Here is a 27,268-nt window from a genome sequence, read left to right on the forward strand (position 1 = left end):
ATGTTAACGAACGGCGAAATTAAACGTTGGAAAAGATCCCCTATTCAACCGTTCGGATCAGGCCGAACACGTTCGGAATCCGAAAACTTCCAATAGGATCCGGACAGCGAGTGGCGTGTCAATGGACCCGATACCTGCTTACCCGTCAACCCTCTTGTATCGGTTCGGGCGGGTCCTCACCCGTGGGCTTATGTCCCGACATGATGCCATGGCACGCGGGGTCCTTCCTCTTGCCGACGTGGATAAATGAGGAATACAATTGTCTTTTCGCACAAGCTATTTGAAGGCACGTGCTTCACACGAGCAAATGGTTCGGTCGTCCTGTCATTACCCCTCGGCTCGCCTCCTTCCGGTCTTCCCGACCTCTCTCGCTCCTTTGGAAGGAGCAACGGTGCCCCTGCTGGACCGTAGGTAATTGTCGCCTCCACAATCTCTCCTTACTACGTTTCCTCTTTGGTCTTGTTTGGATGCCTTAATTCTTTGGTGAAATTTTGATTTCTTTTCTTTCTCTTTCTAGTATTGTCTCGTGGTTGTGCTGGAAAGTTAGGATAAAAAACAACCATTCCAATCTTTACATCTATTTTTTTGGAGATTTTGCATTGAGTGAACATCAAAAGGATGATTTTTTAGTCCTTTTCGGTTAAGAGGGACTAAAGGAACAATCAGGTGGTGAGCATGGTTTTGTTGGGTAATACTGGTGGCAGGCAATGAATCTTTAATGTGATTTGAGTAAACATCTTCCCAAAAGATTGTGGTCTTCATTTTGAGGTTACCACCTGTCATGCTCTTCTTAGACCATATTATTCTAAGAGAGTTGAAATCTACAGACCATTCATGTTCCAGTAAGGGGTATGACGGCATCTTCTTCCATCTCCCTAATTATGATACAAGTTTTGCTTGAGAATGAAGGTGGACATTGTTATGCCCTTCAATCATCAAACACATGTGGTACCCCCAGAGGTTATTGATCAAGGCAAAACAGATCATTTAGGGAACATATGAGTATGCTGAATTATATTCCATTATTATCTGTTGCACTCAAAACAGTAACCAGATTACAATGATGACAATGAGAAAAGATGAGTAGGATGATGCCATTGGTCCCAGTTCCAACATGGGAAGGCATCTGCTGAACTTAGAGGGTTTGAATATTGGGTGGGGGAGGGTCCAGCCTCTTCAACTTGAGACCTAATGCTCCTTTCATTTAGTCCATCACCTTTGTTTCTTGTTGGTACAATGTCTTCTTCCTGCATGATCACTGCAGAGGAAAAGAAAGAGTGATTGTAGGCTTTCAATTCTTAATACTCTGCAAAAGGATAGTGTAGGACAAAATCTGGACTAAGCTCAAAAACAAAAGTATACCTGAATGGAAGGAAGCAGCTCTTGAAGGAAGCCAGAGCATCCCTTTGCTAAACCAAATAATCCACCATTTAGATGTCAAAAGAACAAACAGGAGGATTCTTGACTTCAAACCAAATACATCATAACATAAACTTATGTACTACCAGCAAGCAAAGTAGCTCAGAGGGAGGACAAATTAGTTCAAAATCAATGTGCATGGCAGTACCTGCAAATTAGTTAAAAAGGCTCCACCTCTGACATCCTCTTGATTCTCTGTCATTCTCACCATCTGATTCTGTGATTACTTTGGTTGTGTCTATCATGCTACTTAGTAAGTGCGAGACACTTGAGACACTCAGCTGTACAGTTTTCTTCCTCAATGTGACCAATACATGCAAGAAGGAAATCTATGAATCCTTCAACAAAATATAGAAGTTGGCACTGCAAAGTACTTGAACATTTCTTGCATGTATTCTTTAACATCGTACATTTCTTGGATCATGCATGTTGTGGTTGCTATCCCAAGTCTCAATGGTGGCCACAGTCTTCATGATTGGAATAATCTTGAAAATGGTTGTAGTCATGATTTGAACAATTTTGATGAGATCGCTCATGGCTGCTACTGCAATGAATGATTTGAACAACCCATTCGTTTGTTCCCTCAAATGACTCAAAACCTCAGAGCAATATTTCCTATTCGTCTATGAAGTGCCCCAGATAACTGTAGCAATTTTAAAGTATGATCGATTGAAGTGGGGGAGAAACTATGAAAAATAGAAGAACAACAATGTGACAGGGAAACTTAGTTATTCAGAGATGAAATAGCAAGAAACCACCATTCATGAGCACGAGTAATTCTCCTACCAGTGGACCTTAGCTTCAACTCTGTCCCATCCTACTCCAATAAAAAAGTCATCCTCACAAAGCGGCATATTCTTCTACAGTTTTCCATCAAAACCACGATCCACTAAAAAAGATATCAGTATATCGTAGTCCATCAGCTGATGCCTAAAATACATTATCCCTCACATTTTCTTTATTGAACCTTCAGGTCTTCAATCCATAAAATACCTCATATATCTTTATGAGCAACTCCTTGCTTAAAATATCTATGGAATCCACAATGGGATTTTAGTCAGATAATGGAAACTAAAGCCCTGCCATCCGGACCAACTCCTTCCTTAAAATATCTACAATGGGATTTTAGTCGGACAAAGTCTTAACCATGGTGGTATCTTACTAAAACTTCAGCAACTTTGGGCTTACTGCCATCATTCCTATATAAATTGTTCCTTTAGTCCCTCTTAACCGAAAAGGACTAAAAAATAATCCTTTTGATGTTCACTCAATGCAAAGTCTCCAAAAAAAAATAAAAAAAAAATGGTAAGATTAGAATGATTGTTTTTTATCCTAACTTTCCGGTACTAATTGGTCCGCTTACGAAATGTTGGATGGTTGATTATGCCTTATTGTCAGACAACGATTTCGTAGTCCTAACGATGTATCTGATCCTTAGACTTGAGATACCAAGGATTTTCTGTATGAGTACTCCATTCTTTGATACCGGACTTATAGGTTTGGAGGTTCTAGATGTAGCACAATCGGTCATCGTGAGTGGTAGCCAACCATTTTATGTGTGTACTAGTGATTATTATTATTGGGGCCAACCGGTATACGATTTTTAAGATATTAGATGGATGAGGGACTATAGGCACACAGTAATTAAGGACAAACAAGTCCAATGGATTGGATTCCCTTGTATCGTCTGGGGACTACGGTGTAGTGGCATAGTATATCCGTAGTCGACGAGTCAAGTGAATTATTATGGAGATAATAATTCACTAAACCAGAAGGAGTTCTGATATGTATGACTCACGGCCAGCTCGATATTGGGCCTAGAGTGTCACACACATATGATAGACGTTGCAATGAGTAGAGGTTCAGATATGAGATATCCGCCGGATCCCCTATCTTATTGGATATCCAATAAGTTTCTGAATTATTGGATTCTATGGATGAGATCTAATAAGAGCCAATAAGATATTACTGGATATAGATCCACTAATCTAAGAGGCTTGGGTAGTTAGATGGAGATCCAATACTCATTAGGGTAGGAACTATTATGGTTAAGTTGATATGGGACCTCTATAAATATGAGGGAACCAATAGTTCATAGGCTAGAGCATTTTTGGGTTATCTCTCCTATTCTAGTACCCTTCTCCTCCTCATATAGCAGGCTTGGAGTTTTGAGAAGCATCGTCGCAACCTTGTTGTGTGGATCGTCGCTAGAGAGGACGCTTGACCTCATTCACCCTCTCCTAGAGATATGTAGGGATTCAGGGATATACGATCTCTTTATGTAACACAATCTTTAATATATGCAATTCTCTGTTTTACGGATTTTGCGCACCAATCTTCGCACGATGACGAACACATCTTTGGGAAATTAGAGATTTTGTTTTTAATGTTTTTCCACTGCACATGTGATGTCGCCCCCTAGATTTCCCAACATATACTAGTTGTATCTTTGAAGTATTTTAAGTATCGTTGTTAGTATTCTTTCCACCAATGATCAAAAGAAGCTACAAAGATAGGCATCGGAAGAGGAACTACAAAGAATACCTTGCAGAAAAGGCGAAACTGAAGTTTGGAGAAACTTCAAGTACATTCATAATTGGTCTTCATTTGTCAAATTCTTACAATAACACATGGTATTGGATACTGATAGTTCTCATCACATTTGTAATTCGTTGCAAGTTATGACAAGACCTAAGAGATTGACGAGAGACGAGATGAACCTCAAGATGGGCAATGGAACAAAAGTTACTACAGTAGATGTTGGCGATGTCACCCTACATGTCTGTTGGAGCTATTATTGTGTTAGATGCATGTTATTTCGTTCCTTCTATTATCAAAAATATTATTTTCATTTCATGTTTGATAGTTAGAGGATATAAATTTGTTTTTAAAAATAATAGTTGTTCAATTATATTGGATGACAAGATCTAACACTAGAGAAACATTATATAATGACTTATTTATGCTAGATATTGCTCCAAATATTATGAATATAAGTGCGACCAAGAGGAAACGAGATGAGGTGAACAATGCGTTCCTATGACATTGTAGGCTAGATCATATCTACAAAGGAAGAATTCAAAAATTGTTGAATGATGGATACTTAGATCTATTCGACTATGAGTCGTATGCGACTTACGAGTCTTGCTTTCATAGAAAATTAACCAACTCTCCATTTAGTGAAACCGGAGAGAGAGCCACTAAGTTGTTAGAACTCATACATAGTGATGTATGTGGTCTCATGTCTACTCAAGTCATGAGAGGTTATTCTTACTTCATTACATTCATTGATGATTTCTTTAGGTATGGATATATGTACTTGATGAAGTACAAATTCGAGACATTTGAGAAATTCATGGAATATAAGAATGAGGTAGAATATCATACTGGAAAGAGTATCAAGACCCTTCGATCATATTGAGGATGTGAGTACTTAAGTAAAAAGTTCACATAGTTCCTTAAGAACCATGTGATTCTATCCCAATGGATACCTCATTATACACCTCAACTTAATGGTATATCGAAAAGGAGAAATCACACGCTGCTTGACATGGTGTAGTCCATGATGAATTTCGCCAACCTACCCATCTCATTCTGAGGATACGCCATAGAGTCTGTAGCTTACCTTCCTAATAGAGTTCTGACTAAGTCGATAGTGTCTATACCATATAAGATATGAAAATAGAAGAAGTCTGATCTTAAGATTGTTAAGATTTGGGGTTGCTCCACCCACGTTAGGAGATACAACCCTGATAAGTTGAAATCAAGAACGAAATGGTGCAAGTTCGTGGGATACCCAAAAGAAACTTGTGGGTATTATTTCTATCACTCCAAGGACCAAAAGGTCTTTATAGCCAAGAGGGCAATATTTTTTGAGAATGAACATATTTTTTGTGAAGGAACATATTTTTTGTGAAGATAGTAGGAGCATGATAAAGTTGAGCAAGGTTCGAGAACCTAGCTCAAGCACCACTCCATAGCCCAAGTTTGTTTAGGTATCTAACACACAATTTTTGACTTTACGTAGGTTTGGCAGAGTACCCCATCCTCCTGAGAGATATATGAGACATATCAGAATAATGAATGTTGAAAATATTGATTCTTAGACCTACGAGAAGACTATTACGAGTATAGACTCCGGGAAGTAGTAAGAAGCCATGAATTCTGAAGATAGATTTCATATACTCCAACAAGGTTTGGAATCTAGTTGATGTACCTAAGGGTATCGTATCCATTGGTTGCAAGAGGATCTTCAAAAGAAGATCAAATTAGATAAAAAAATAAAGACCTATAAAGTAAGGCTAGTGGCTAAGAGGTATCATTAAAGGTAAGGTATTAACTATGACAAAACATTCACACTCGTAGCTATACTAAAATCAATATGAATTCTATTGACTATTGTAGCACATTATGATTATGAGATCTGACAGATGGACATGAAAACTATATTCCTCAATGGCAACCTCCTCGATGAGGTGTATATGATACAGCCTAAGGGATTTGTGTCCAAATAAAGTCTAAATAAGGTATGCATGTTGCTTAGGTCCATCTATGGACTAAAGAAAGCTTTCCGAAGTTGGAACATAAGATGTGATGAGGTAATTAGATCTTATGACTTCATTAAGAACAAAAATGAACATTGTGTGTACAGGAAGGTAAATAACAACATTATCATATTTTTGGTGTTATATGTGGATAACATCATGATAATTGAGAATGATGTATGAATGTTCTCCATAGCAAAAGCTTGGCTATTTGAACATTTTTCCATAAAAGACCTAAAGGAAACATCCTATATCTTGGAGATTTAGATCTATAGAGATAGATCCAAGATGATGCTTGGCTTATCCCAATATAGGTACATAGCATTGTCAAAAGGTTTGACATAAAATATTCTAAGAGATGTCTCATATCGATGAGACATGAGATATCACTTTCTAGAAGTATGTCCCCAAATACTCTTGAAGAAAGGACAGACATAGATATAATGCCCTATGCTTCAGCGATAGGATCTATCATGTAAGATATATTATGTACCAAACTTGATATAGCATATACTCTAAGTGTTACGAGCAAATATCAGATGGATCTAAGTTTAGAACACTAGATGATAGTAAAATGTATCCTTAAGTACTTGAGAATGACTAAGGGTCATTTACTAGTACATGGAGGAAGTAGTCTTAGGGTTGAGAGATACACAGACTCGAGTTTTCAATTCGATGTCGATGATAGCAAGTCTAACTCAGGGTATGTATTTACCTTGAATGGAGGAGTTGTATGCTGTAAGAGTTCCAAGCAAGATACTACTACTGACTCGACTATAGAAGCGGAGTACAATGTTATAACAAAAGCAGCAAAGGAGGAAGTTTGAATGAAAAAGTTTATCACAGATCTAGGAGTCGTACTAAGCATCGAGGAGTCAATTTCCTTATATTACAACAAAAATGAGACGATTGCTCAAGCAAAGGAACCCAAGTCTCATCAGAAGTCCAAGCACATTTTAAGGAGGTTCCACCTGATTATAAAGATCATTGCCCGTGGAGATATAGTAGTGAAAAAAGTTCCATCCGAAGATAACATCGTATATCCATTAATGAAGTCGTTGTCTCATATTGTCTTTGAGCGTCACAAGGGTCTGATGAGGATCCGACACATAAGTAATTGACTTTAGGTCAAGTGGGAGATTGTCAATCATAGGTGCCCTGCAAGCCAATCATGTGAGTGATGCTAGTCATATCCTACAAGCCAATCACGTGAGTGATGACCCGTGTGATTTGACATGCAGTCTTTTTGTTAATTATAATTATTTGATATTTTATCACTTTATATTATCTGTTACTTGAATATATTATGATGTCCATGGATTTGTGAAATGAGAATCGGATCGTGATGAGATCACGATAATGAGACTGATTCGCCTTTAAGCACAAATCATAAATAATCCCTGTCAAAGGTTACTCAAGAGGGACATCGAGATAATCGGACAGAGTGGTGTGTTGTATATCTGTCCATATTATGGATGCAGCTGGTCTCATAACTGCTCGTGTGGGGACACTAGGGATACAATACAAGTGCGCATTGGGGAATGAATTCACTGATTGATCCGCTTATGGAATGCTGAATGGTTGATGATGCCTTATTGTCAGACAGTGATTCCGTAGTCCTAGTGGTGTATCTGGTCCTTAAACTTGAGACACTAAGGGTGTAATGTATGAGTACTTCATTCTTTGATACTAGATTTAAAGGTCTAGAGGTTCTAGATCTAGCTCAACCGATCATTGAGAGTGGTAGCCAACTTTACGAGGACTATTGAGTGTCGATAGAGGATCATATACTCTCGGTGTCATAAGAGAAATATCTCATGTGTTCTTGCTCAAACAAATCATTGGCTAGGATCATTCGGATTGAGAGAGAAAGAGTTCTTTAGGAGAATCCGATTAGAGTGAGACTCGAGTATAAACCATATGGGTATGATAACACCATGCCCAGTATACGGTCTCTGGGATATTAGATGGATAATGGACTATAGGTACATGATAACTGAGGCCAGACAAGTCCAATGGATTGGATTCCCCTGTATCGTTTGGGGATTGCGGCATAGTGGCTTAGTACGTTCGTAGTCGATGAGTCGAGTGAATTATTATAGAGATAATAATTCACTGAGTCAGAAGGAGTTCTGATAGTTATGACTCACAACTAACTCGATATTGGGCCTAGAGGGTCACACACACATATGATAGGCATTGCGATGAGTAGAGGTTCAAATATGAGATATCCACCGGAGCCCCTATCTTATTGGATATCCAATAAGCCTATGAATTATTGGATCCTATGGATGAGATCCTATAAGAGCTGATAAGAGATTATTGGATAGAGACCTACTAATCTAAGAGGCTTGGGTAGTTGGATAGAGATCCAATACCCAATAGGGTATGATCTATTCAGGTTAAGTTGACAAGGGACCTATATAAATAGGAGGGAACCAATAGTTCATAGGCTAAAGCATTTTTAGGTCGCATATCCTATTTTTCTCCCATTCTCCTCCTTAAATAGTAGGCTTGGAGTTTTGAGGAGCATCATTGTAGTTGTGTTGTGTGGATCACCACTAGATAAGAGGACACTTGACCTCCTTCACCCTCTTTGAGAGATTTACAAGGAATCAGGGATATACGATCTCCCTAGGTAACACAATCTTTCATATATGTAGTTTTTTATTTTATGGATTTTACGCATCAATCTTCATACGACGACGAACACATCTTTGAGAAATTTATGATTTTGCTTTATGTTCTTCCGTTGTACATGTGATATCATGATACATATGACATGATACATACTCTTTTTATTTATTATTATTTATTAGTATTTTTTCACTTTATGTTGCTTGTTATATATATTGTGATATTTTTTTATCTACGCAATGGAAAGCGGATCATAATGAGACCACAATAATGAGATCGATTCGCCTTTAAACATATACCATAAATAATTTTGGTTGTAGGTTATTTGAGAGGGACATACCCATCCATATGATGGAAGCGGCTGGTCTCATAGCTGCTCGTATGGGGACACTAGAGATACAATGTAGTCCTTATTGGAGAATGAGTTCATTGATTGATCCGTTCACAAAATGCTGGATGATTGATGATACCTCATTGTCAAATAATAATTCTGCCACCCCAATTGTGTATTTAGTCCTTAGACTTAATATATCAATGATGTCCTATATGAGTACTCCACTCTTTAATATTTAACTTATATATTTGGAAGTTCCAAATCTAGCACAACCAGTGATCGAGAGTGGCAACCAATCTCACGAGGGCAATTGAGTATCGATAAGAGAATAATCTGCTCTCGACGTCATGAGAGGAATATCCTTTATGTTTTTGCTTAGGCAAATCCCTGGCCAAGGTTATTCAGATTAAGAGGAAAAGAGTTCTCCGGGAGAATCCGATTAGAGCGAGACTCAAGTAGATTCCGTATGGGCCTAACAGCACCATGCCCAGTATATAGTCTCTAGGATATTATATGGATGAGAGACTATAGATACACAGTAATTCAGAACATATAGATCCAATGGATTGGATTTCTTTATATCGTTTGGGGACTGTAGTGTAGTGACCTAGTACGTCCGTAGTCGCCTAGTACGTCTGTAGTCGATGAGTCGATAATTCACTAAGTCATAAAAAAGCCTAATATGTATGACTCATAACCAACTCGATATTGGGTTTAGAGGATCACACACATATGATAGGTGTTACGATGAGTGAAGGTTTAGATATAAGATATCTACTGAAGCCTCTATCTTATTGGATACCCAGTAAACTCATAAATTATTGGATCTTATAGATAAGATCCAATAAGAGCTAACGAAAGATTATTGGGTAGAAATCCACTAATCCAAGAGGCTCAAATATTTAGATGGAGATCTAGTATCCAATATGGCAGGATCCATTAGGGTTAAGTTGATAGGGACCTCTATAAATAGGAGGGAACCAAAGGGGTTATAAGTTAGACTCCTTTTGGCTGCCACCTCCTATACTCCTCCCTCCCTCTCCTCCTTAGCCAACAACCCAAATTTGAGTCGTGTGGATAGCAAGAAGGGGCAACCCCTTCTTGTTCACGTGATGCGCGTGGAGAGGAAGGTCATGCAGCTATTTGAGGAGCATCTTCGTCGCATCTGCCATGTAGATCACCACTACAAAGGAGGACAATTGACCTCCTTCATCCTCCCCTACAGATATGTTAGTTTTTAGTGATATACGATTTCCTTAGGTAACACATTATTTATATATGCGTAGTTTTCGGTTTTACGGGTTTTTGCGCACCAATCTTTGCACGACGACGAGAAACCCTTTTATGCAGAAAATTTGATATTTTTATTTTCTATTTTCCCACTGTGTATATGATGCTATCCTAGGTTTCCCAACATCCTCCTTGCCTTGTCTTAATACTAGAAACATTGTTGTCCTGGTCCTCGAGTGCACGTTCTCGAGGAATTAGAGTTTGAACTCATTCACTGGTTGAGTAAAAGCACTAATAGAAAACTATTTTAGACAAGCATACCACTCTCTTATCGAATCCCTTAAGGTGGTTAGGAAGGCACGATGTATTAGGCCATTTGAGGTAACATATATCGACATCTAAGTCGGGAAGGTAGCAATGTGCTCTACTAGGTTAGTAGCACCGTTAAAGGTTTCCAACAACGGGATGTGAAAATTTGTAGGGATTGGCTCCTCTTGTATATTTTGAATAAATGGGGACTGACCCGGTGTGGAGTCGACCTGCCCCTCACCCCTAGATTCATGAAAGTCGTGACACATTTCTTCTAGGCGCCGATCCATTTGTTGTAATCAGATCCTCAAGAAATTAGTCGTTGAGTCAATCGAGTGGGTCTCAGACTCAAGTGGAGTGGAGCGGTGGTGGGGTAGCCTATTGAATTTCACGATTGGGGAGCGGGGAGCCATCTCAACTAGTGGTTCGATGGGTTACGGATGCTCGAGAGGGGCTATTAGTCTGTTAGACAGAAGGATGCCAATGGATGTTGACATCGATGGTTGTGGAATTGTCATCGATGGTTGAGATAGTGGTGTCACTTATTAGTCTGACTATGTTAGGAGTGGAGTGACTACTTATATTATGCCGACTAGTGCTTGCATCTACTAGGTGAGATTCAGGAACGCCTCAGTAGGAATGAGGAGATGGTCAGCGAACACTCACGAAAATGAAGGTCTATGGTCATTAAGTGAATGCCAATATTATAGTGGTATTTGTGGTGAGGTGGATGCATCCATATAGGGAAAGGGTGGTTGTTACCCTATTTTAGTGAAAACATTATGGGTTGGAAGCACTGTCTCACTCGGATGTTCGCAAATAGGGTCGACCTGTGGATGCTTGACATCGAGCCTTAATTTTAGTGCCAAAATATTAAGAAAAAATATTATTGATGTCTTTATCAGTACAACGTGGCCTTGATTCGGATGCGAGGAGTCTCTCAGGGTAGAGCAGGGATTCTCCAGTTTCATTCCTACACAAGGACCAAGGTCGAGAGGGGTTTCCTGAGCCGATCTCTCCAATCTCAAGTTAGTATTTAGTTACATATTTTCTTTTTTTTTTCTTCTCCCTCTAATCTAGAGCTAAGAAGGAAAGAATATCTTATGAAGATCCTACAGAGAAGGGTAGTTGATTCAAATTACCTCTTGATTTTCTTAAAATATTCTTGTGAATATTTCATAGGGGAGATAATTCATAACCGATCTGAATCACCTCTTATTCTTCTAGGAATATTCTTATGAATATTTCATCGAAGAGGTAACTTAATAATCTAGTAACTCAATAATTGACCCGAGTTGCTTTTTAGGCTTCCAGTAGGAGAACGTTGTTTTAATATGATATTTAATGTGACGAATAATGACCAGTTGATTTTATATTCTCGAGTATAATAATATTAGTAACTATGAACTTTAGTATTTTTATCAATAATTATGGATTAATAAAACTAATAAGACAATCAAATGGGTGATTACACATCGACACACCACATGCAAGCTTACTTACCTCCTATTAATATTACTTACTCTCGCTCCAACCTTGAAGTGGAAGGTTGTCCTCAAAAGCTTGCTTGTACTCTAATATTTATCCTCTGACAGAGGTAGTCTGACACTTTGACTGTTGATTCAATGTGGATGCTTATGTCTCCTAATTTGGCTTGGAAAGTTACCATGCCTGAGAGAGAGGAGCACAAGCTCCACATATATGCTTCCATCACTGTATGTACTGCAGGGAGGCACTCAACGTTCAGAGTGCGCTCAGTGGTTGGTGAGGGATGAGTGTCACCATCAAGATCCTGCACCCTGACAAGGAGATTAGGTCAGAGGAGCAGCCTGTAGAAAATGGAGGAAGGTTTTCCATGGTCCACTCAATGTCTCTGTGTAGAGAAAATGGAGGAAGTGTTTTCTTTTTCTATGGTCCACTCAATGTCTTTGTGACAAAGGCAATATCAAGACCATGTGAGGAGATCACATGTCCCCATTATAGATGTTTCTTTTGCAGATTTCTCCCCTCTCCATGATTCTAGGTGGGAAGAAAGTGACAACAAGGTCTTCATTCATTGCTCTCAAGCATGTCCTGTCCTCTTGATTTATGAAGTCTTGGCATTATATACTGTCTGTCCTCTTGATTTATCAAGTATAACACTGATGTTTTATTTTTTATTTTAATTATTCGATATAATCTGATTCAAAGATCATTTTCAATATAAATTTGATGTCGAAGATCAGAGCGTATTCGATAAATATTCCTTAGAGACTAAAGTAATTATGATGTGAAGAATGTTTGCTAATGCCATATCTTAAAAATACATAATATTAAGTGTCAAACAGTACATCACCACTTAATATTGACACAGGATGTCCAACTTCATATCAGGTCACACAGGTTTGCCATGATTGGAACCAAGGAAGCCTCCAAGCTTCTGAACTCTGTTCTGCACAGCTTTTGAGTCCCAACCTTTTGTGGCCTCCAGTGTGATAGATCACAACATGTCTTGATATTGAGCACATCTGAATTGAACTCCCTGCAACCTAAACAACATATCATTTTGGTAGCTAAATGACCAACAATTAGAACAGCAACACATAATCGCAAATGAGATATAATCAACATTACTTCAGATTCTCCTTATTCATAGCATTCCTTTTCTTATTCTTTTCAAAACATGTCTATTCCAAAACTAATGAAGTTATTGTTCAGATCTCAAACTTTTGTGGCACTTGTGCAAAACACAGCATAAATTACAACTCAACACATGCATGATCGGCCTGTTAAGTAATTGACATGTGAAGAGAGTGAATACTTTATATGCCTTTCGATCTTGATCATCCAGAGTTACTCGCAAGCATGAATGAGGCAGAGAAAGAACCAACAGAGGGTGAGGACTAGAAATCAAAACATGGAGTTCCTTCATTTGGTTGCAAGGAAAGGAAGGCAGAGTTGAAGAAGAAGAAGAAGAAGAAGAAGACCATGAGGACCATCTCCCCATCGCCAAGTACTAATGGTGTCAAAAGGTATCAGATCGGGTGCTAAATCTTGCGTCGCAGAAGAACAGGAATGGCACCATGGCCCTATGTGTCTCCCTAAAGCTTTGACTGATGACATGGAGCTTCATGTTCTTCCATTATCTAGGATTTGAATTAAGAATGTGATCCTACTTTATTTCCCCTCCTTTTTCCCTAAACCCACAACATTTTGTCCCCCCCTCCCTCATCAAATCTTCCACAGTGTTCTGCCGACAATACTCTCATCATCGGGAGTCTTCCATCCATTGATGGCAACTCTCACTTTTGTGTTTCCATTGATCAGCTCCTGAAGCCTCATGAACCTGTGTTTGATGATGAAAGAATCATCCATGTTCAGCTGAACATAAGCCAAAATACTAAACGATTGTGCTGATGGAAGTAGGCAAAATCATTTCCATTTCATTGTTCAGATATGTGAGTCTCACCGAGCACTTTTTCAGAAGCAAGCTTCAGCTCAATCTCTTTTTTCATATAAACAGATGAATAGTAGATAGATTGAAGCATCAGAGTGTCCTCCATTCATGTCATCCCAATCACCACAGCCATCCAGTTTTCAGCTCTGCATACTGGATTCTGCAAGTGGATCAACTTGGCAAATACAAAATCAAATTCAATCAAGGCTCAAATGTGATGTGCCCTCAGCAGATCTGAGGGAATAATCTCCCAGCTATAAAGCACTGGGGATAGCCAATAAAGTTGCTTCAAGATGTGACTCTGCTGCAACTCAAAAGTCACCTTTATTGCATCAGGTCTCACTTCTGCAGCATCTGCAGTAAGCTGTGACCTGCTGCTACTCCAGCCAAGAAGGAGAAATCATCCTTGGCTGCTTCATCTCTAAGCTTCGTGAGAGCTTATATGCAAGTGTAATAAATATATTTTGATGCCCATATAAGTTTTATTTCTTTTTTTTGTTTTGTTTTGGGAGAAAAACAACAAAAAATGTTCATCGTGATCATGAATAGGAATACATAGGAAAAGAACAAGATGCAAATTGAGATCATATTTGTCTACGATCAAACAAAAGGAAGAACAGCAGTGAAGGGTACATGCGGTGGACCTGCGGTTCAGCTTAACACACTTTGCTCCCTCTTAGGTGCAGCAATGAAACCGAGCCGGGCCCCGGTGGCCGCACCGTGGTCTCTCGCGCATGCCGACACCCGCGAGTGAGCAGACCAGAGGCCCTTGTCGCGTCGCGTTGCGCCGCACCCATCATTTCCCCTAATTACCATCCGGTACAACAACGCTGCATAGGAAACAGGGGTAAAATCGTCATTTGGAGGATAAAGCGAGTGCAAAGGTTGGTGGTCGATCCCCTGTCTCGTACGGGCCACCGACATGGAACGATCGATTCCCATTGGTAGAACGAGCGGGTCCCGCACTTCCGACGAGCGGAGCCGCAACTTCGCGTCGCCTAGAGGACAAGTTAAATGACAAGAATACCCTCATCGGGCGCGAGAGGACCATTGAAGTGAGGGTATTATAGTAAATAGAGTCGACGCTTTTCGGGGGCATAACTGCCATTGTGTCGCCGCATCAAAGGGCAAATCCGTCCGCGAAAAAGGCGTGCCCGGGATCTGCGAGGGGCACCTGTCTCAGACAACCATCGAACAGAGAAACAACGCTGTACCATTGATTGCAGAAGCGGGCCCCACGCCTCGCAGAGAACAATGGCATCTCGCTTTCTGAAGTTTCCTGGTTGGTGTTCTTTCGACAGACCAGTGACGTCAATCGTGCGAAGTAGGAGAAAGATTCGATGACGAATGTACCCTTAGAACGGAAGCATAATCCTCGGACGATAGCAGTAGAGGTGAGGCTATTTTGGTAATTGAGCGACCGGTTCGATCTCTCCCAAACGTGGCGTCGTCGTCCGAAATCTTTTGGACAGCGATATGTATGGTTTTTGTTTCGTTTCTTTCCCTTCTTTCCGTGGCGGAATAACAAACCCCTAATAGCCCTAAGAATCGAGACAAAGGAACCCTAAAAACCCCTTATTGTAGATCCCACGGAGGGAGCTCGATTCCCTCCCCGCCATTAATGGGTAGTCGTGTACAGACCGGAAGGCTCCGTCCGGATGCCCCCACCCCTCCGTTGCCACGCATCACTGGATGACGCCTAGTGATTCGAGTTCGCTCGGCGCTGGCCGATGGTAGGACTCGAAACCTAAGGAAAATGGCAGATGGAGGAGCCCTTTCCGCTTGTTCCGGAGCTGCTGTTAGTTGCGGGCAAGCTCGGAAGGTCTCGTGTTCGAGCTGAACCGGAGCTTGGTGGATGAGCTTGGAGAATTTCTCGGCAGATAGTTTGGTTTTCTGATGCTGGGTTGGCGCCCAAGAATCGAGAACAAAAACAAAGGTTGCAGCTTGACTTCGAATCGGTGAAAAAGGAGTGTCTCTTCTGATCGATGTAGAGAATGCCAAAGGAGGAGGCTTGGTACTGTTTGAGCTCCCGAATCTTCCCCGTCCGCTGACTTGGGGAAGAGACCTAAGGCGAGGGGGCGAAGGAAGAAGGGGGACGAAGGCGACCAGAGATCGATAAAGAAATCGGTGGGCCAAACGGATGAGATTTAGGGAATATAATACCGAGGTAATCCAGAAAGTAAAGCTTTATTTTAATTGCTGCATATCTCGTGAAAATCCAGGAATTCGATTCAGTTGTTGCTTCGAGAAAGGGGCTTGTCTCGAATCATCGCCTCCGTTGCATTGCAGTCCACCAAAGAGTTCTCTTCCTGCTCTGCTTCGCTGTTAACCTCGCCGGGTATTCTTTGTTTATTGATGTCACAACTGATGAGCTGCCTCTGTTTTGTCCTTAATCCCCAACCAATTCCTTTAAAGATTGGAAGAGGTAGGTGCATTCTTTTCTTGGTTCTGTTAGGTTGTTTTCCCATCTCTTCTCTTCATCTCCCCTTTTTGGTTTCTGTGAGCTACTCTTCCCTCCAATGATGTTTGTAGTTGGAGGAATTAGAGCATGGTGAAGAAGTCGCTGGGCTGCCTTATTTTCACTCTCCATCAAAAAGGAAAGAAAAGGGTATAAAAAGCTGTGGTTTCTACCTCTTCGTACGAACTGGCGGCAGAAAAAGAAGAAGAAAGGGGGAGGCGAGGCTGGGTGTTGGTTCCTGGTGGTATGGGTCTGAAGACGGGGGCGGGTGGTGAAAAGAGGTGGTGGTGGAACCGAAATGTGATCATGGTGCTCTGGGTGATGCTTTCGGTAGGCTTTTGCATAGGTTTGCATTGCCATATGAGGACAGAAAGCATGAGGAAGGCAGAGGAGACATTGACGAGCATGTGTGAGGAGAGGGCAAGAATGCTGCAGGAGCAGTTTGCTGTAAGTGTCAACCACGTGCATGCTCTAGCGATCCTTGTGTCGACCTTTCACTACCAGAAAAGCCCACCCGCCCTTGATCAGGTCAGAGTAATTGCACTATGTCTTGGTATACGGTTTATCGATCTCATGGTTGATACTGTAGTCTGTTGTTATTGCTGATATTTCTTGGATTGGTTGGGTAAGGTGCCAAGGAATATATTTATTATGTTAGTGATGATTAGTATCTCAACCATCAGATATCTTATATTAGTTTTTCTTGGTTTTTTGTTCTTGAAAATTAGTAAACATTTTCTTTTTATTTTTTTGTGACTTAAAGCTTCTATCATCCATTTTTAAGTTGTTTTCCCCGTTGTTGCTCAGATACAGATGTTTACAAATTGCACTATTTGATTTTATTGATATGGTTCTTTAATTTTTGTCAATCTTATTTCAGGTTCTTGGTGTTCCTATCTTTTATTTTCTTGAGCATGTTCTCTTCTTTTGTATCTTTTCCTTCATTACTTTATCTTTTACATTAAACAATCTGTTTTGTATCATTTCAAATCGTGCTATAGGGTTTCGGATTGTGTGCTGATTAGAATTTGCTTTCAGGAGACTTTTGCAGATTACACAGCAAGTACAGCTTTTGAGAGGCCATTGTTGAATGGTGTGGCTTATGCACAACGGGTTGTCCATGCTGAAAGACAACTGTTTGAGAATCAGCAGGGCTGGATGATCAAGACTATGAAACGGGATCCATCTCCTGTACAAGATGAGTATGCCCCTGTGATTTACTCTCAGGAGACTGTCTCCTACATTGAAGCCCTTGATATGATGTCCGGAGAGGTTGTGCACTGCAATCAAATCTGTCTAGTTTCTTGTTTAATTTCTTCACTATTGTTCCTTCCAGCGATGAATATTTTTCTGCTAACTGTAGGAAGATCGTGAAAATATCTTAAGGGCTAGAGCAACCGGAAAAGCTGTTCTTACAAGGCCCTTCAGACTTTTGGAGTCTAACCATCTGGGTGTGGTTCTAACATTTCCTGTATATTTGTTAGATCTTCCTGATGATGCTACAGCTGAAGAGCGTGTGAGAGCAACTGCAGGGTGAGATAACCTACTTCTGTCTATATCACTTCAGGGTTGTTAATTGCTCATTTGTAGATGATCATCACTAAACTAGATTATGAACACATGTGACTGGATCATTCAAACCTGGACAATTTGTTGGTAAGTTTGTTAAATGAGAATATGATATACTGGCATAGACGATTTTGAGTTGGGCTGTATGACAATATGTATCTCTGCTGGAAGAGCCTTACCATCATTCATGGTTTTTGATTTTGTCTGTGCAAACTATTGTTTGAATTTCATAGCGACACAGTAAGGTACATGTTCACTGATACTGTAATTATTTACCATACTCAAAACTATTATTGTACTTTGTCACACTCTTGAGGTTAACTTCATAGGAAATGCAGTTCACCAGTATATATAGAAGTTATTATAACTGTGGGTTGATGACCTCCTAAAATTTTTCAGTCATTTTATTGGCCAAACTTCGAAACCAATGCTAGCAGTGAATAATTGCAGCAGGCTATATATATATATATACCCTCCAAGTACATATATCATGAATGTATGTCATGTCCATATTTGTTTTGGTGGAATTTACATAATGCAGTAACGCCTAAACTCGGTATGAAGAGCTAGAAAGCTAACATGTTAATACATTAGTGACCTTGTGGATGGTGTAATTTTTGCTACAATTTCTATTTAAGAATACCCATAAATTATATATGCATACTAGGTTATCAAAGAGATATGGGCTTCTAGTTGTAAGCCTTTTAAAAAGAATTTACTGAGAGCCTCTTATGGTTTTGGCTTCCCTAACATTCTAATAAGAGGAAAGAACTGACAAACCAAAATTCATAGTTTGCTTTTTGCTGGTTTCTTTATTATATATTTTCTATATTGGGATATTCTTTATCTCTTTGATCATCTTTCTTTATCAAGTTTGATAACCTTTGGAGAACAGGTACCTTGGAGGAGCTTTTGATGTTGAGTCTCTCGTGGAAAATCTATTACGCCAGCTTGCTGGCAATCAGGAAATCATGGTCAATGTATATGATGTCACAAATGCATCTGAACCATTAATAATGTATGGAACCAATCCTCCTGATGATCACATGTTACTTTCACATGTCAGTATGCTTGACTTTGGAGATCCATTCAGGAAACACCAAATGAAGTGCAGGTAATGCTGTCTTCATGTTTAGTGGTGGATCACCATCTTGAGATATTCTAATTTTAGATCTTACTTAGGTAAGACTAATATCTTGAGGTTCCCTTGGCAGATACCGTGAGAAGCCTCCAGTTTCACTATCATCAATTACTACGCCATCTGGTATTTTTGTGATCTGTATGCTGGTAGGTTACATAGGTTATGCTGCTTGGAGTCACTATGATAATGTTAAAGAAGATTTTCGTAAAATGGAAGAGCTAAAGAAGCAAGCAGAAGCTGCAGATGTTGCTAAATCTCAGGTTATATTTTTTACATTCTTTGTGAATTTCAAGGTCTACATTTAGTTTATCTAAACAACAGTTGTTGTTCCAACAGTTTCTTGCTACTGTCTCTCATGAAATCAGAACACCTATGAATGGAGTCCTTGGTATTCTCTAGTCCCCGTTAAATTGTTAAAAGCTTAGAGTAAAGCCTTCACAATGTGAAAGCTGATCACTGCTTTTTTCATTTGTAGGAATGCTCGATATGCTTTTGGACACAAACCTGAATTTAACTCAGAAGGATTATGCACAAACTGCTCAAGTCTGTGGAAGGGCACTGATATCGTTGATTAATGAAGTACTTGACCGAGCAAAAATTGAAGCTGGCAAGTTAGAGATAGAGTCGGTTCCATTTGACCTGCGATCTATCCTAGATGATGTGATATCATTGTTTTCTGCAAAATCAAGAGAAAAAGGAATTGAGGTGAATAATAACCTCTTTTCTCATTGCAAAATATTGGACATATATTCTGTTTGATTATTGCTGTAATATGTGTGGCATCTTAATGGAATTTTGGTATGGATCTGAGCATTTGAATATATGTTAATCTCTTTTCTGCTTTATTCTGCTCAAAACATGCTACTGCAACATGATTCATTTTAAGTGGATTCTGCATTCTATATTTTGACCTTCCCAATATTTGTTATGTTGTATTGGCAAGTGCAGCTAGCTGTTTATGTTTCTGAGAGAGTTCCTAGTATTCTCATGGGTGATCCTGGGAGATTTCGGCAAATTATTACAAATCTTGTTGGGAACTCAGTCAAAGTGAGTACACTCTTTTTCTTGAGGCACAAATTGTATTCTTTTCTCTGTTGTAGAATTTTCAGATGGTTGTACCAAGATGAATATTGTACTTATTGGACACTATAAAGTTCAGCATAATCATACAGTATGTTGAAGTCCTTAGACTGAGCTACAAATTAGTTTACGTTAATTGAAGTGTCCTTGATCTTCTATCTTTGATCTGTCACAGTTTACAGAGAGAGGTCATGTTTTTGTCCAAGTTCATTTGGTTGAGCATGTGAATATGGCGATGAATGCAACAGCTGAAACAGGTTTAAATGGACATGTCAATGAAGTGAACAAGAAATCAGCCACTACTGTGTTCAATACATTAAGTGGTCTAGAAGTTGCTGATTCTAGAAATTCATGTGAAAGTTTTAAGTTGTTGCTCTCTCATGGGGCATCTCTATCCTGCACATTTGGAGGTGGGTCAGTTCCTGAAAGTATTGCTGATAAAGTAACTCTAATGGTTAGTGTTGAAGATACAGGGATAGGCATCCCGGTTCATGCCCAAGATCGAGTTTTCACACCTTTTATGCAGGCTGACAGCTCAACTTCCAGGAATTATGGTGGAACCGGTATTGGCTTGAGCATCAGCAAATGTCTGGTTGAACTTATGGGTGGGAAAATAAACTTCATTAGTCAGCCTCATGTTGGAAGCACATTTATGTTCACTGCAGTCCTCCAGAAATGTGGAAAAAGTGCTGGTGTTGATACAAAGAGATCTCTTTCTGAAGTTCTGCCTACCTGTTTTAGAGGAATGAGAGTAACTCTAGTTGACAGGAGAGCAGTCAGAGCTGCCGTAACAAAATACCATCTACAAAGGTTGGGCATAATCATTGAAGATGTTAGTACTGGCAATGAAGTTCTATGTGCACTATCTGGACAAAATGATTGTTTAAACTCTAGGTGAGCCTTGTGTATGCCTATCTTTGTTTCTTATTGTGACAATTTTTGATAATTGGTATTCTTGAAGTTCTCAACATTTTATGAAATGCTCTACGTGGAAATTGGTTTTTGTGTTGCATCTAAATTGGACTTTAAAAAAGAAATTTGGTTAGAATTGTGTCCTGACAATGGTGATATACAAAACTATTAACTTGCATAGAGCCTTTCTGTTTTCTGGTATAAACACAAAAGTTCTTGTGTATCATGTATGCCCAACAGTTTGAGGGGCATGCATTTATTTATATATATGTTGCTTGTTTTTGTTGAAAATTTTGAAATTTTAAAATTTAAATTATGAAAAAAATAACATATTATTTTATCATATCTTATTATGTTATTGTTTTTTCTGTATTTTACAACCATCAGATCCAGTTATTGATTAGCAGTAGCAAGTTGGCTTTTGGCAATGTGAATCAACATATAATATACATATTTGGTACTTTCATATTAAGATTCTGATGTTGATGAGATTAATAAGAATTTAAGTGTTGTTTCTATGCTTCCATTGATTTGTTTTCACCATTATTTATGCTATTGGAGTCTCACTATTATTTTTTGCTATTACTGCAGTCAACCTGGGAAACAACCATCCATATTGTTAATTGAGAAAGATTCATGGGATCCAAAGGTGGACGTTCATATTCAGAATCAACTCTTGGAATACAAAGAAGCTGGTCGCATACAAGTTGTGCCGAAAGTTGTTCTTCTATTGACCATTGAATCTGATAAAACAAGGGCTGGATCTCATGTTGATGCTATAATTGTGAAGCCTCTGCGGGCAAGCACCATAGCAACATGCTTTCAACAGATGCTGGGGATGGGAAAATGTCAAAATAAAGATACACTTAATGGTTCAACTTCCCTCCGTGGCTTGTTGGATGGGAAGAACATATTGGTGGTTGATGATAATAAGGTGAATCTTAGGGTTGCTGCTGCTGCACTGAAAAAGTATGGCGCAAAGGTTGTGTGCGTTGAAAGTGGCAAAAGTGCTCTTTCCTTGCTCCAACACCCACATAAGTTTGATGCTTGCTTCATGGATGTGCAGATGCCAGAGATGGATGGGTATGGATATTAGGCATAATTCAATTGATAAATTTGCATTGTTGCAAAAGTTTCTATTCTATTGATGAAATTGCATAGTTACATGTCTTTTAGTTTTCTTGTGCTTAATGTCATATTTTGTTGTGCAAAAATTCTATTTATGAAATTACATCGATCATAATTATCTTTAACCAGGTTATGACTCAAGTAGGAGGGGTCAGGTTTGAGGCGCCTGGAGCATGCTTTGGGTTCTGCACCTGCTCTTACCCCAGCCCAAGCCCGACCAGCTGTCCTCGAAACTTCACCCTCAGTGCTTGTCTTATGTACTAAGGATGAGTTTGCCTCTGTCATTGACCTAGAAAGCTTCGGATCCTGTCAGGACCATCTTTTGTTGTCATTGGGGTTGGGAGAAGTCCAGTGGTGGCTAGGTCTTGGTTGAGAAGCATCCAATGATAGACTCAGCGATGCTAGTATCGGTGACCGGCTCACTACTGTAAGAATGGATAGCTAAGGCAAAATTCTAGATCTGGATCGGTTAGAGTTTGGACATTTGTTAGATTGTTGACCAAGACCCAACTTAACTTGGTCTGGTGGTGGGGTACTAGGTTCTCTTACCAAAGGTGGAAGGTTCAAAACCTCATCCAATATATTTTACACCTTAAACATTGGTCTGGTGGTGGTATACCAGGCTCTCTTACCAAAGATTGAGAGTTCAAGACCTCATTCGATATATTTTACACCTTAAACATTGGTCTGATGGTGGTGTACCAGACTATCTTACCAAAAGTTGAGGGTTCAAAACCTCAACTAATATTATTTACACTTTAAACATTGGTCTAGTGGTAGTGTACCAGATTCTCTTACCAAGGGTTGAGGATTTGAAACCTCATTGGATATATTTTTAAAGGTGTCAGCTAGTTTAGTTGGTAATGACCTTGATGGTTTATCGCAAGGTTCTTAGCTCAAATCTTGCCTTCACCACTTACCCTTTGCCAAAAAAAAAAAAAAAGGACCCAACTTAACCTACTTCTCAAACACCATAGCTTGTCTAAAACTGAATTTAATTATTTTTGGACAAATTCAATCCAACCTCTCCACCACCCATTCTTGATAAGACTACTATGATCATAAGCCAAAAAGATTCATACGTGATATCTGAGGTTCCCCTCAATCCTTTGTCATCTTCTTAAGTGTGGAATTTTATGCATTACACTCTTTTACATGTGAAAGAAAAGGAAATAAACAGATTCCTATATGATATCTGAGGTTCCCCTCAATCCTTTGCCATCTTCACAGGTGTGGAATTTTATGCATTAGTCTCTTTTACAAGTGAAAGAAAAGGATATAAAAATGCTCTAGTGTGGTTTAAGAAGTTATAATTGACTGACTGATACATTACAAACTGTAGAACCTTTTGTTACCAATCTACATAGAATTTTACTGAGCACCTTCGCTTACCATTGCACTGCACAATCAGCAACCTTTACTCATCAGTAATTAGGTCACTTCTCTTTGTAATTAATTCGCATGAGTTGAACGGTTAAAGGTTTTAGTGGAAGTATAAAATTAGGAACACATAAGAGAGTGTGTGTATATTTAAGCTTTGGATTTGCTAGATAACATGCATCCATCTGTTATCACTCAAGAAAGATGGGAAATTCATTGTACAATTGTATGTTCTTAAATGTCAGATTTGAGGCAACACGCCAGATACGCCTAATGGAGAACAAGGCAAATGAAGAAGCTCCTCTGGAAGAAGGTTCGGTGAAGGCTAAATGGCGCTTACCTATCTTGGCGATGACTGCTGATGTTATCCAAGCAACACACGAGGAGTGTGTGAAATGCGGAATGGACGGGTATGTCTCCAAGCCTTTCGAGGAAGCTCAGCTATATCAAGCAGTTGCCAGATTTGTGGTTTCCCAACCCATTCCAGACTCTTGACAGCATCCACATCGGCACATGTTCTGCATCCGAAGAGTGCAATTCTCCACCCTAGCATGTGAGGTTGTTCTTGTCCAAAGTGCCTTGCATCTTGGAAATTGGCAGGATCAAGGCAACTTGATTTTGAGATTTAATCTCCCTCGAGGGTAATTCATCTTGGCAGTTTCACAGAGCCACTGGATCAAGCTGTTGTAGATTTGAAACTAGCAGCAGATATCAGAGGTTTAATACACTGAGCAGCAAGGTATAGTATAGATGTTGTGTGGCAATGTAAAATCTGAGACCATACCATTTCAGTGGTGTAAATTGCGATGTTCATGCTGATTTTTTGTTGGGAGCTCTAATGAGCATAATTTTGCTCTTCAAGCTCTGACAAGTACATTAAATGAATCATTCAATGACAGATGAGTTTCATATATCAGTGGTGAAGATCCAATTTTGGCTTAATCTATCCTCTCCAGTTTCTCTGTTTTTTCTTATTTCTTGTTGGACGATCCTTCTATGGATGTTCCATATTCTCAGTTTTTTAGCTCTCAGAAAATTGGAATCATTTTGTACTGTGTAATTCTTTGCAACAAAAAACCTTGTAATGTGTTTGAGAATGAGCTATGCTTAGAGTTCAATCCAGTTTTTTGTGTTTCCTTTCATTGTGTATTAATGGTTTTTATTAGAATTATGTGTTGTACCATGAATTAATTTGGTATCGTATGTTGTATGTCTGGTGTATTTTTCAAGTTAACAATTTATAAATGTCTCTACAGAAAGTTATGAAGTGGATAAAGATGTTTTACCAAAGAGGAGATTATTAGTTTGATCCTAAGAAGAAATCAAATTGTTTGGATAATTTAGTTGTTTGAAGGAAAAGGAATTCAAGTATCACAATGTTTTTGGTCCTTAAAATTAGTATTTGATTGTTTTATAAATATTTTATTTATTTTAATTTTTTTTATGAAGGAAGATATAAAAAATATTTTTTTTTTGGAGAAATGCAATCACAATAACAAAATCATAGTTTTTGGATAAATATAGAGGAAAAATATTTATAGTGGTTTTAAGATATTAATGGAGCAAAAATATCTCAGGTGTTGAAATAATATCTTTTTTATGTTTTATTATTCTCACATTCTAAACTATTTAAAAAAATTCTCGGGAGAATTTATCTAATCCTAGCTTGCTTAATATTCTTTTAAACCCAACCTATTAACTTCATTTTTCATCTCAATCCTAACTTAGCGTTGGAGAGATCAAGTCGGGCATCCACTCGACCTTGATCTTCTTGTAGATTGGCTCTCCGATAAACACCCGAGTCATCTACTCAGTCATTTTTGGACTCTTACAAACAGTCCTAAATTAAATCGAACTCACAAAGATATCACCAATAATTATATCGCCATCTTATGATCTTTATCTTTTATTTTCTTTGCAAACTGATAGGGAATATAAATCAACTAACCACCATTCGTCATGCCAACGCCATATCAGGCCAACACCCTCTTATCCATAACGATAGAAGCCCAAAAGATAGCTCAGGTCAATTATCGAGTTGTCGAGCTACCTTCCTTACATAATATTCATAGGAATATTCTTGAAATATTATAAGACAATTTGGGTCGGTTACAAACCGATTTCCCTATGGAATATTCATAAGAATATTCTTAAAATACCAAAAGGTAATTTATGTCGGTTATGAATCAGCACTCCTTGAAATATTTATAAGAATATTCTCAAAATATTAGAAGACAATTCGAGTCGGTTATAAATCAACTCTCCAATTAAATATTCATAAGAATATTCTTGAAATATCAAAAGGCAGTTCAGGTCGGTTATGTGCTAGTTATAGGTGCCCTGTATGTTAATCACATGAGTGATGACACATGTGACATACTGCATAATCTTTATTATTATTATTATTATTATTATTATTATTATTATATTTTCTTACTTTATATTGGATGATGAATATATTGTGATGTCCTTGGATTTGTGCAATGAGAGTTGAATCATGATGAGATCATGATAATAAGACCAATTCATCTATAGACATAGACCCAATATATTCTTGGTCATAGATTACTCGAGAGAGTCATCGAGATAACTGGATAGATCAGTGTACTATATACCTATCCATATGATGAAGACAATTGGTCTCATAGTTGCTTGTGTAGGGACACTAAGGATATAGTGCATGTGCTCATTGGAGAATGAGTTTAATGAACAATCTGCTTACTGAATGTTGGTTGGTTAATGATATCTCACAGTCAGACAATGATTCTGTAGTCTCAATTGTGTGTTTGGTCCTTAAACTTAAGACACCATGGATGTCCTTAATGAGTACTTTACTCTTTGATATCAGATTTATAAGTCTGAGAGTTCTAGATATATAAAAACCGGTCATCGAAGGTAGTAGCCAATCTTATGAGGGAAATTGGGTGTCAATAGAGGATCATCTTGTTGAATCTCGGATTTTGATGATGAAGTCAATTGTCATTTGTTATCTAATCCATATGTTGAGATAAGTGTGCATGATTAATTACGATAAAAGTAAGACATGCAGTAGGAGTTGCGCCGGAGTTAAGACTATGATCACATTAGGAGTTCAAGAGTTCGACGGAAGTTCGGACAGTCGTCGGAGGTTCTGCAGGAACAAATCCGAGAAGTCCATGAGCTTGCCAAAGAAGCTCGTCGGAACTCGTCAAGTGGATCGTCGCAAGTCCAGGAGTTTGCCGGAAGTCCGCAGGAGCATCACCGAGGGTTCATCGGATGATCGACGGAAGTTCGCCGGAAGAAACGATTGATGCACCGGAGCAAGTTGCAGTAAATGTCTTAGGGAATATCGTAGTTAGCACAATGATTAAGTTGGAAATGGGAGGTGATCCCATTAACTTAATCTTGGGGCAATTGGGCCCATGAAAAACCCAAATTGGGCCGAATGGATCAACCCATTCGGACCCTGATTTCTACCAGGCGGTTGAACCGCCCAAGGCAGGAGGTTGCACCGCCTGGGCTCAGTCTCCGAGCGAGACTAGGAGGTGCAACCGCTCCAGCCAGGCAGTGGCACCGCTTGGGCTCAGTCTCCGAGCGAGACTGGGCGGTGCAACCTCCCCTGACAAGAGGTGGCACCGCTTGGGCTCGGTCTCCGAGCACTGGCTGAGCGGTGCAACCGCCTCAGTCAGGAGGTTGCACCGCCTGAGCTCGG

At 39.2% G+C, this 27,268-nt stretch overlaps 1 protein-coding gene and 1 long non-coding RNA gene across 2 annotated transcripts; both read left to right on the plus strand.

Moving 5' to 3' along the window:
• The first annotated feature begins 320 nt into the window (after positions 1–320).
• On the plus strand, positions 321–13,905 carry LOC103991386 (uncharacterized). Its single transcript, XR_672212.3, has 2 exons — positions 321–411; positions 13,304–13,905. It is a non-coding gene; the product is annotated as an uncharacterized LOC103991386 (long non-coding RNA).
• Positions 13,906–15,440: 1,535 nt separating this feature from the next.
• On the plus strand, positions 15,441–24,488 carry LOC103991387 (probable histidine kinase 4). Its single transcript, XM_009410828.3, has 13 exons — positions 15,441–16,076; positions 16,199–16,334; positions 16,442–16,895; positions 17,406–17,639; positions 17,731–17,900; positions 18,832–19,050; positions 19,151–19,337; positions 19,414–19,465; positions 19,553–19,782; positions 20,026–20,124; positions 20,333–21,051; positions 21,661–22,152; positions 23,823–24,488. Exons 3-13 carry the CDS (start codon positions 16,614–16,616, stop codon positions 24,070–24,072), a joined length of 2,934 nt encoding a protein of 977 aa, XP_009409103.2. The 5' UTR covers positions 15,441–16,076; positions 16,199–16,334; positions 16,442–16,613; the 3' UTR covers positions 24,073–24,488.
• The last annotated feature ends 2,780 nt before the right edge of the window (positions 24,489–27,268 follow it).

Source organism: Musa acuminata, chromosome BXJ3-7 (genome assembly GCF_036884655.1).
Source record: "Musa acuminata AAA Group cultivar baxijiao chromosome BXJ3-7, Cavendish_Baxijiao_AAA, whole genome shotgun sequence".
Lineage (NCBI taxonomy): Eukaryota > Viridiplantae > Streptophyta > Magnoliopsida > Zingiberales > Musaceae > Musa > Musa acuminata.